Source organism: Saccoglossus kowalevskii, chromosome 13, assembly GCF_978046115.1.
Source record: "Saccoglossus kowalevskii chromosome 13, keSacKowa6.1, whole genome shotgun sequence".
In the NCBI taxonomy this organism is placed as follows: Eukaryota; Metazoa; Hemichordata; class Enteropneusta; family Harrimaniidae; genus Saccoglossus; species Saccoglossus kowalevskii.
The window spans coordinates 19,596,038-19,608,132 of NC_140653.1; the positions used below are offsets into that span (position 1 = coordinate 19,596,038).

General features: G+C 35.0%; 1 protein-coding gene across 2 annotated transcripts; it reads left to right on the forward strand.

Annotated features, from left to right (window-relative positions):
* The first annotated feature begins 664 nt into the window (after positions 1 to 664).
* LOC100372892 (uncharacterized) lies at positions 665 to 8,594 on the forward strand. Of its 2 annotated transcripts, none has more exons than XM_085507021.1 (6): positions 665 to 724; positions 3,212 to 3,352; positions 4,783 to 4,927; positions 5,250 to 5,831; positions 7,224 to 7,367; positions 7,868 to 8,594. In XM_085507021.1, the coding sequence occupies exons 2-6, from the start codon at positions 3,227 to 3,229 to the stop codon at positions 8,113 to 8,115; spliced, it is 1,245 nt and encodes a 414-aa protein (XP_085363147.1). In that variant the 5' UTR covers positions 665 to 724; positions 3,212 to 3,226; the 3' UTR covers positions 8,116 to 8,594. The 2 variants fall into 2 exon arrangements, with proteins under 2 accessions (XP_085363147.1, XP_006823772.2); XM_006823709.3 differs by having other exon boundaries at positions 667 to 724; positions 3,201 to 3,352.
* The last annotated feature ends 3,501 nt before the right edge of the window (positions 8,595 to 12,095 follow it).

Consider the following 12,095-nt stretch of genomic DNA (forward strand, 5'->3'; position numbering starts at 1 on the left):
CTTAGCCAGAAAGAGGGTTAAAACAGCATTTATACTATAAAGATAGTAACGGAGATTCGTCTTTGTTCTGGGCCATACAAACCGGGAGGCACGATAAAAAAACATCAGACATTGAACATCGATATCTGCAACAGTGCCATGATAGTGATGCATTTTTAATGAGGTCATATAACCATATATGCATTAAATATGTTAATCAGATTTCGTGTGCATAGTATTTTAATGCAATACTGGTTCACATAAATGCCCCCTGCAACAACACAATCTTGTGACATCAGAATTACGTATATAGCTGGTGATATTTGTTTATTGTTATCCAGTCAGCCAGTCTACAGTATAGTAGTGGCTGTTTTTCACGGGGCAATACAAATAAGGTAGGGTAGAATGAATAAAATCATGAATAAAAATAGGGGTTGGGGTACTTTCATTGTAATTGTGTATCTATATCAGGAGATAAATCTCGTATATTAAATGAGGTATAGTGATAGCACAGGGTTTGATACTTTTAAAATTGTCTTATTGCCGATGTTCTGTCGCAACACGTCAAATCGGAGCAAAAAGAAATAGATGCGTGTTCATTTAAAAACGTGAACATATAAAAACATACGCGAGTCTGTAGAGGGCGCCGTATTCGTCAGTGGTCACCTGACATAATAATCGATGTCACGATGTAACGCTGGTGATGTATTAACTGGAGTCTCTATTAAAGGAACCAGAAGTGCGGGTAGGTAATCAGGTGCAGTCAACAAAGCTGTTCGTGCAAAAAGGTGTTCGCGAACGTTTTTCTGTGGGCAGGCAAAATTTAATTTAATCAGTGGGAGGGAGAAAAATTTGACTTAATATTGTGGGGAGTGGGTGTGGGTAATGCATTTTTGGAAGTGGGCAGGCAGAATTGTTAACATATGGTGGGCAGAAAATTATAACTATCAGTGGGTAAAGAAGAACTTGTGGTTACAATATCGGGAGGGAGAATATAGAGATAATACCCGTAGAATACAGATGAATCGTCAGGTTGCCAGATTGGGTCAAGCGAGGTCAGTTGTGTCTTTGATATGATGAACGCCACCAAACAGCGAAGAGTTCAGTGCGACGAAGAAGCCGACAGGATAACATTCGTCCATCAGTGATCAATCGAGTTTTATGTTTGTTGATATTAGTTTCTTTTGTTGATAAATCAACGTCTGCCCTTATATGGGAAACACGTGCGTGTGAGCACGCCAATTTGACAACATTATGATTAGATGTTGACAAAAAGTAATTAAATTCAAAATAATAATTAGCAAAAACAAAACAAATCCCGCACACTACTTGAGGTTTAATGAAATATGCTGATTCATGGCTGAGGTATGATTGAGTATGGTTTGAATCTACACATAAAACATCAAGTTGAAGAATTAACTGCATGTAGGATTTAAGTAGATTGAACAGGTGGGGAGAGGGCTCTGAAGACCACTACCCAGTGGGAGGGCATTTTTTGCAGGCACTAGTGGGAGGGAAGGTAGTGAGAGGGGGTGATGGGTGGGGAGAGGGCAGCGGGAACCAAGATGCAGTGGGAGGGCATTTTTTTTTGACGTTAGTGGAAGGGGAATTACGAACAGCTTAACCCCTCCCCTCCAAATTTAAAAACGTGTCAAATATCGATAAAAAGTATGTACATGATGGACAATTATTAATAATGACGGTTTTGGAAAATTTGGCCGTTGGCTGCACCTGGGTAATCTCTCTGTTAGCTAACAGCTAATACTGCATAACAAATAATCTACGTATTTTTACCCAGCATGCAACACAAACACCAGTAATTGTGCTCATATAATCTATATAGCCACATATATAGACGTAGCCCTGCGTACTGTGCTGTGTGTACGGGGACGCGTTCGGTTGATAGATGGTGGGCACATCTATCAACCGAACGCGTCCCCGTACACACGGCACTGTACGCAGGGCTAATATAGACGGCGCAGGAGCTCAGGACAACAACGTGATATGATGCAATAGTTTTGAGGGGCGTGGGAGTATTTTGTTGTTTGAAAATCGGCGCAAACAAAGATCTATTTTTGTTGTACATTTTGTACCTACTTAAAACATGTCGGTTGACCTTTGAAGAATACAACGCCCTCTACAGGCTTACTGTAGGTTTGAAGTGTTCATGTTTTTGTGAATGCGTATTTCGTCGAGTTTATGTGTTGTAAAAACTAAAACAGATCAATTGTATTGACATTTTCACAGAAAATAAATTAATAGGATATGAAGTTTACATAATTTCAAAACATGCGGAACTAAATTAATAATGACATTTGATTTTACATTTTACAACATTACTGTTGTAAAAAAGGCCGTTTGCCCATTACCATATGGTATAGTGATAGTACACATAAATATTATTAAGTGCCAGTACATGTATATACTATTAGGTGGGTAATGGGGAGGTAGTTGAAACCAGCATAGAGAATATTGCCAGTAGTGTCTCACCTGGTCTGTGTAACTGGACCAGGTATGTGGCGTTCAGTTTGTTCAGGTAACGATTAGAGATAAAGTAGGACCAAGTTTGTGTATTGACTGTCGTCTTGCATTAAATAATATTAGGCCTTTTATTTTCAAAATTGTCACAAATATTGTGCTTTTTTATTTTAATTATTTTTAACTAATGTGTGTGGTGAACAGTACCAAGAATAAAAATGTCCGCGCCTTTCAGTCTTCAAAATTGTTTATATGCTGCAGACCATCTCTTATCTATCTCTTTATTGTTTCATTAATGTCATTTATGCGGCTTCCTGGTTGCAGATAACAAACAGGTGATTTGTGATCATCATATCAAGTCCATAAGTGTTCGATATGACTGTATTATACAATGCGCGTAATATACATTGTTTATTAACATGAAATTGGTAAACGCAAAGAACATCATCCCCCTGTCGTTAATTATCACTTTGTGTGTAATAACGTATGATGGACACATGGGTGAAATAAAATATTGTTAAATGAATTTATTGTTTTAAGGAGAGTGCCCCAATTAAACCATTCACTGATAAATATGCAAATGACGCATAGAAGGCCCAGACTTTATATACAATAACATGTAAAACCTACCCAGTTTTTTTCTGTATATATAAATTTAAATTATCTAAAAATATACAGTTGTCTGGAGTGTGCATTGCTTTCAATATTGAGATGCAGAAGCGTTATTTAATTGTGTTTTCCAGTTTTCAAATAGTTTTGATTTGCAGTCATGGATGAAGTAGTATATGACTTGTGTATTGTTGGAGCTGGTCTTATCGGTTCTGCTGCAGCAAGACATGCAACTATTATATCACCAGCTGCTAAAATATGCTTAATTGGACCCAAAGAACCTGTGGTAAGCAGTACAGTATTTTATAACCCAATGCAAAGGGCACAATTGGAGGTATTAAATTGATGTCTGCCTTACATCAATACACCATATATCTTTTCATATATTCTTATACTAATTTACAATATCATATCCATTCCCAATATTGGTTTATTAATTCAAGTACATGATTTCTATTCACAATATTGGTTTATCATTCATATCTATGTATTCATCTTTATATCAATTCAATACTTGGTAAAGCCAATATATTATCCAGTTCTCAATTTCAGTTTGAAATCAACAGCTTTGAATCGAAAAGCCATGATTTATAGTGTAGGCCTTCCTGTTTATTAGTCAAGTATATGTACGTCTTTTTAGTTTCTGTTCGGACGAAATCCGAAAAGGGGACTTATAATTCGGTCTCCGTCCGTCCGTGCATCCGTCTGTAGTCGTATCTCAGAATCCCTCGGACCGATTCCGTTCATTCTTTGCATGTGGCTAGTACTTTATGTGGGACATATGCACATGCAGTGGTTTAGCGATTTGATTCAAAATGGCCGACTGGCAGCCATCTTGTTTTTTGAAAATGTTGTATTTTGAACATGCTTTTTTCAGTTTTCATTCAAACTTGGTACATGGATTATACATGTTAGGATACATGTCCATGGCGATTTATTTCACAATTGGATCAAAGATGGCAGACTGGCAGCCATCTTGTTTTTTGAAAATGTATTTTGGACTTGCTTCGTCAGTTTTCATTCAAATTTAGTACATAGATCATACATGTTAGAAACATGTCCCCGACGGTCCGTGAGTTCCTGAGTCTGTCCGTCCGTCCGTGTGTTCATCCGTCCGTGGGTCAGTCTTCCAGAGTCATACTAGTATTCAGAATCCTGTGGACCGATTCCGTTCATTCTTTGCATGTGCCTAGTACCTTATGTGGGACATATGCACATGCAGTGGTTTAGCGATTTGATTCAAAATGTCCGACTGGCAGCCATCTTGTTTTTTGAAAATGTTGTATTTTGGACATGCTTTGTCAGTTTTCATTCAAACTTGGTACATAGATTATACATGTTCGAATACATGTCCATGACGATTTATTTCGCAATTGGATCAAAGATGGTCGACTGGCAGGCATCTTGTTTTTTTATGCGGTATCTTGGACGTGCTCTGTCAGTTTTCATTCAAATTTGGCACATACATGTACTTTATACATGTTAGGATGCATGTCCATGACAATTTGTTTCAAAATCTTGTCAAGGATGGCCAATTGACAGCCATCTGAATTTTTGGCCTTACTACTATATTTCCACAATTTATGTACCATTTTCATTCATATTTGGCACATACATCATACATATCAGTGTGTTTCATGAAATGTGGAAATGGACCAGCCATGTAATATGAAGTATAGTAATGGGTGCACGTTGAATTGAATCATTTCATTTTAGAATTTTGCAGAAAACCCCGAACGCACCATCTTTTCTTCTCATTATGATGAAGGACGTTTAGCAAAAACGATGATGCCAGATTTATTGTGGGCTATGTTAGATAACAGATCAATATCACGATATGAGGGAATTCAACAACAAACTGGTATGTCTTGCTATTTATTTTTGTTTCGTATGTCTATGTATCTATCTATATGGAGACAATGATATCTGATAATGATATAGATAATATCAACCCCTAATTATTTAAAGATATTTTAATATTAAGGTACAATATTTTATATGTTAATGTAATGCAGAAATCAGGTTGAAGTTAGTTTGTAGTTTAAATATCATATTCGTTTATTAGTTTATACAGCGTGCATGATGCTTCTTGAAACAAGTCGCAGTTTGATTTGTATTACCCTAATATTTAGCGACAATTACATAATCTTGTAGAAACCATTTGATATGATTGTTTTCTGCAGGAACACGCTTTTTCACAGATGTTGGCTTTATGATGATTAGTGTGAAAGAGGGACATCAATACACTTCAGTTATGAAAGACATGGCAGTGAAATTTGGAAAGAAATTTGACATTCTTGATAAAACTGAACTCACTGAGCGGTATGATTATCTGTCGATGCGCCCAAACGACGAGGCCATACTTGAGTTAAATCACGCTGGATACGTCAGTGGAAGGAAACAGGTATTAGCACAGCAAACAGCTGCTCGACAGCAAGGATGTGACATCATTGATGACATCATTAATCATGTGACTGAATGTAACCAATCAACTGTCGACAATGTGTTAAAGTTGACTACACATAAAGGCCACATCATGCGTGCTAGGAAAGTGCTATTAACTACAGGTGCCTTCACTTCATTCAGACATCTGTTACCACCTGGCAAGGAGTTAGACGTTACATTATATTCTAAGACTCAGGCCTTCGCAGAGCTGACACCAGAAGATGCTAAGAGATTGACAGACATGCCAACTATAGGACGGAAATATACAAAAGAAGGAAATCATGATCTTTACATGTTGCCACCAATTAAATACCCCAACGGTAGGATTTAGTTCGACTTTTTTTATAATATAAAGCCAATATATGGATTGCCATTTAATTAAATGCCAATCCTTCATGGTAATACATTTTAAATACAATTTAATTAAAGACAATTATAATTGAATGCTATTTAATTATAGTTTTATATAGTTAAAATAACTTTAATTAATTTATCTTGGCATCAGTGAAGTGATAGCTAGGTACACAGTATATCAACTTGTGCCCAAAACATGAAATGCCAAGTTACGTAAGGCCGGTGGTCGTTGCGAATTTCATGTATACAAACAATGTATTTTACGCGGGTTGTGTACGTCGCTACGAGTCTCATATCGAAAACGATTATTAGAGGTGACACATGTGTCACTTTGGCATAAAAGACCCACCTTATAACATGTAAAATCGTTCATGTCGACAGATTTGTGTTAAATAATGTAAATGTATAGGTGGTTTTATGAGAAAATGTATATTGTTTATGGCTGTCATGTTGCAGCCAAACAGTTTACTCATCCATGTGTTCTGTATGCTCCAAGAGTACATATCTTGCTGTCATATGGAACCACATGTAGGGTTGTTTAACGTGTTTGTCATGTTTTACATGAGTAATAATGTTGTAGGTGTACCCATTTTATTTTCACAAATCTACCAATCTTAACCTATTTCACGCTGCACAATTATGCCAGGTCATGTGATAACATCTATGTTAACAGCCTATATTAAAAAATATGACTTCAATACCCTAAATGAGACACCAGTCATCATGGTTGGTGATTTCAACTGCACGTTTGATCTAAATATAGACTAATGAAAGCAGAAACATATCATCTTTACAATATGCTACAAGTTTGTTGACCCACAATAATGTTATATCGGTTAACGAGGAGTAGATTTACAACGACAATTCATATACACAGTTTGAGATTTGATAGTATTTTGGTGTACATGAACATAATTAATTTCAACTTGTTTAAGAGTAAGGATATAGTATAGTGCACTTATAGTATTTTTTATATGTATAAGTATAAATATGTACAACATGCATCTTTGCATCAATAGCTTTAAGAAAGGATCAGGTCAGTTTTCATCTTCTTTAATATTAGCATAAATCTCAATGACATTAAACTAGATAAATTCATTCAACAACAATGCTTGCTGTCTGAGAGGAGGTGAATTAGAGGAGGTGAAAATAGCTTAGATTGCCATCAGACCTTGTAAACATGCAGCATGCAGCTTCATATCCTGCATAAAGTTACCATGTCTGTACACGTGTTGAAATGTCTGTAGTGCCAAAATATAATATAATATAATATAATATAATACGATGCAATACAATTATGATATAATACATTGTAAGCAATGTTACTCTTTTTGTTACACGGTTGATTTTGTTCACAGGTAAATATTATCTAAAGATTGGACATGGTGCTAAACTCAACACTGTACTCAACACAGAGAAAGAAGTAGCAGACTGGTTCTGGACTGAGGGACACGCGTCAGCACATAAACCCCTTTTAGATATGATGTTTGATATTGTCAAAGGTGGGTAGTTCAAATTCCTCCACTTTTTAGAAAAATGTGAATTTGAGTACATGTAAAAAGTTTCATTTATCAAGTAAGTATGTCTGATGACACTAATATCAAAACTATTAACTCGATGCAAATCAGCATTTAACAAGATTATTAGGATACATTGCATATCAATTAGGTAAATTTACATACTTATTGACTACTGTGCATGTATTTTATCGAATATATATATATATATATATATATATAACGTTTAACTATCATGCATATCCATTAACTAATATACATGCCGATTTGATAAGTGTGTATTCATATTCATTGACTAATTACTATCATATTTGGGTTAGTATGATTAACTATCATGAATGTTGACCAGTTTGCATTCAGATTACCCAATAATCATACCTATTATTCACACTGATTAGCTAATTTTATCTACCGAAAATGCATACTCATTTGTTTGTATGCATACTAATTACTTAAACATTTGTGTGTCTTCGATGTTTTACCAGGAGTGAAGCCTGTGTCAACACATGGTGGTTCTTGCGTTATAACAACTACACCGACTGGCCATGTGTACTGTGATATGGTGACACCTACACTGGGAGTGGCAGTTGGTGGTAATGGACATGGTGCTAGTGCAGCTGATGAGATTGGGAATATGGCTGCACGGATGATAATTGCTGGGAAATGGGATCATGATTTGTCTCCTGATAGTTTTAGAGTAAAATTTAAAAACAAAGCTAGTTCATTGCTGTGATTTGAAAAACATGTGATTGGGAGTGGTCGATCATTTATAAATTTGGTTCGCTGCGAATAGTCAGGGAGTTAAAACAGCATTTATACTGTAAAGAAAGTAAAGAAAATTCGTCTTTGTTCTGGGCCATGCAAGCGAAAAACATGTGGCATGACACAAAACCATCAGATCTTCAATAGTGCCATGATATTTGTGCATTTTTAATGTGGTCATATGACTATATATAGCATTAAATATGTTAATTAGATTTCGTGTGCAAAGATTTTTAATGCAACACTGGTTCACATAAATGCACCCCCTGCAACAACACATTGCTGTGACATAATAAATACTGGATAGCTGGTGAATTTGTGTATTGTTATCCGGTCAGCTATCTACAATATAGTAGTGGTTGTTTTTCACAGGGCCATAAAAATAATATTACAGAAAAATACATTTACATGAATAAATACGATAGAATGAATAAAATATCTGAATACAAATGGGGATTTTGGTACTTTCATTGACATTCTGTATCTATATCAGGAGAAAAATCTCGTATCTTAAATGATGTATAGTGATAGCACAGGGTTCGATACTTTTGAAATTGTCTCTTGTTCTGTTACTCTGCCAATGTTCTGCCGCAACACGTAAAGTCGGAACAAAAAGGAATAGATGCGTGATCATGGAGAAACGTAAACATTTGAAAACAAACGCGAATATATAGAGGGCGCGGTATTCTTCAGTAGTCACCTGACATAATAAATGATGTAACGCTGGTGATGTATTAATAAGTGTCGATCAAAGGAACCAGAAGTGCGGGTAGGTAATCTCACTGTTAGCTGACAGCTAATACTGCATAACAAATAATCTACGTATTTTTTACCCAGCATGCAGCACAAACACCAGTAATTGTGCTTATATAATCTATATAGCCAGATATGTAGACGGAACAGAATCTCTGGACAACAACATGATATGGTTCAATTGTTTTGAGGGGCAGGGAGTATTTTGTTGTTTGAAATGTGCTATTCACAAAAAACATTCTCGAGCATCTGCGCAAACAAAGAACTATTTGTGTGTAACTACTTAAAACCTCATTTAATATGTCAGGTGACCACTGAAGAATACAACGTCCTCTACAGGCTTTCTGTTGGTTTGAACTGTTCATGTTCTTGTGAATATGTATCTCTGAGTTGATGTGTTGTAAAAACTAAAACAGATCAATTGTATCATTGACATTTTCACAGAAAATAAATTAATAGGATATGAAGTTTACATAATTTTAAAACATGCGGAAGTAAATTAATAATGACATTTGATTTTACAAGTTTAACTGTACAGTACTGTTATTGATTGTAAAAAGACTGTTTGCCCATTACCATGTGATATGATATTACATTCTATGATAGTACACGTTGATATTATTGAGTGATAATGTACTATTAGGTGGATAATGGTTAGGTTGTTGACACCAGCATAGAAAGAAAATGCCAGTAGTGTTCCACCTGGACTGTGTAAGCAATTAGAGATAAAGTAATATTGATAAGACAGATACTATGTTTGTGTATTGACTGTCGTCTAGCATTAAATAATATTAGGCCCGGAAAACAAATTTATTTTCCAAATTTTGTTTATTTGTTTATTTTTAAAATGGTTACAAATATTGTGCTTTTATTTTGCTTATTTTTGACTAATGTGTGTGGTAACCAGTAACAAGAATAACAAATGTCTGGGCCTTTCAGTCTTCAAAATTGTATATTGGCTGCTGATCATTCCTTGTCTATTTCTTTATTGTTTCATTAATGTCATTTCTTATGGTTCTAGATCAAAGGTAACAAAAAGCTGATTATTGATCGTCAAATTTATTCCACAAGTGTTCGATATAGGTCCATTATACAATGCGGTAATATACATTTTTATTAACATGAAATTGGAAAACATGTTGTGCGAAGAACACTATCCCCCGGTCGTTAATTATCACTTTATATATAATAACGTATGACGGACACATGGGTGAAATAAAATATTGTTAAAACAAATTTATTGTTATAAGGAGAGTGCCCTCAATTTAAACCATTCACTGATAAATATGCCAATGACGCATATAAGGCCAGTCTTAATAATATATTAAATATACCCAGTTTGTTTCTATAAATATAAATTTGAATTTTCTAAAAAATATTCATTTGTCTAGAATGTGCAATGGTTCCAATATTGAGGTGCAGATGTATTATTCAATTTTATTTTCCAGTTTTCAAAGAGTTCTGAGTCGCAGTCATGAATGAAGTAGTAAATTAAAGTAAAACTTGTGTATTGTTGGAGCTGGTCTTATCGGTTCTGCTGCACTTAGACATGCTTTTAGTAGTGCACGGTAGCTAAGTGATCTTGCCTATTTAAACTATGTCTATCACCTTAAACAATTTAGTTGATTCCCCACATCTAATGGTACTAGTAACTCGCAGGAAGCTATTCGTCATTGATAGTGATAGTCTAGGGGTGTATACTCCTTTCGAGATCATTTAAAATGACCACCAGAGGAGGCTACCCCACAACCAGAAACCTCTGACAATCACCTAGTCCGGCATATCTATACCAGAACTGTTCTATCTTCTTGTTTACAGGCTATTAGAGGGACCGTCTAGCAATATGCCCATGTCTCTCCATGATATATCTTATAGTGATGTTCATTCAGCATTCCATGATTTCCAATTTGTAATATCCATTTACCGTATCATTGTATCAATTTATCATATATCATATCATATCATGACATTCAGTCATCATATCGTGATGTATGTTCACCATATCAAGGAATTCATCCCATCACCATACTTTTATGTTATTTATTCAATCGCTGTTACTGTATCATATCCCTTTACCATATCATGAGGTAGAATCATATCGCTATATATCCATTGCCACGTTTATTGTCATGCATTTAATCACTGATGGAGTGGTGTAGCAGTGTTACAAGCATGAATGACAATCGACCTATACAAGATTTTGAGTCTCTACATGTATATCGATTCACCATATCATGATATACTTTTACTATATCATGATATCCACCCCATAGGGTAGCAAATTACATATACACAAAATAATTCACCATATACCAATTCATCATATTGTATATTGCATTGTACACCACATGTTATTCAACAACCATATATCACACCATTCGATATATTGTGATGTTTATTCGCCTTGTATTAACGTTCATACAGTATTACATGACATCCATTCATATCATATCTGATCTATATATTGTGGTATGCATTCATCATATCATGATATCTTTTCATATATGATATCCATTCACCTTATCATAAACTTTAACCGTAGTATGTCATCTATTCATCATATTGTGATATCTGTTCACCATATCATGATATACATCCCATTATCAGCATTGTTACAAGCATAGATCATTGCACGATAAGCAACCTATACAAAGGTCATGGGCTTCTAACATATCTGCAATCATGTTGATTATATATTTATTTTATTATCAATCTCGACACAGAAATTGTGACTGTCTGGAATTGACTTTTGCTGTTTTGTGCGAACCTTATTTTCACTTATATAGGACAATATACATTTTAACTTGTTTATTGAAAAACGCGAATATATGTGAATATGAAGCACTTTACAGTAGAGTGAACCTCAGTATATCATTAATTTTGATTCTGTAAAACAGCACGAGTCAAAAATGATTGTTTTTTGTTCAGTAAACATCAAATAATATTTCATTCACTTTACACAGGAGTATTTTTATCATCTCCACTTACATCGCAGATTCTGATTTTACATATAATCAATGAGACTTTTGCTACAAAAGTTTTATGCAGTTCCTTGCTACAATTTCCCTTTCTAAATGAATACGTTGACATTTCAAATTACGTTAACATTAGCATCCTGCTGTCTGATTGGTGGAAATGGGCCAATCATGTTATATGAAGTATAGCAATAGACGCATGTTAAATTGAAATGATTCATTT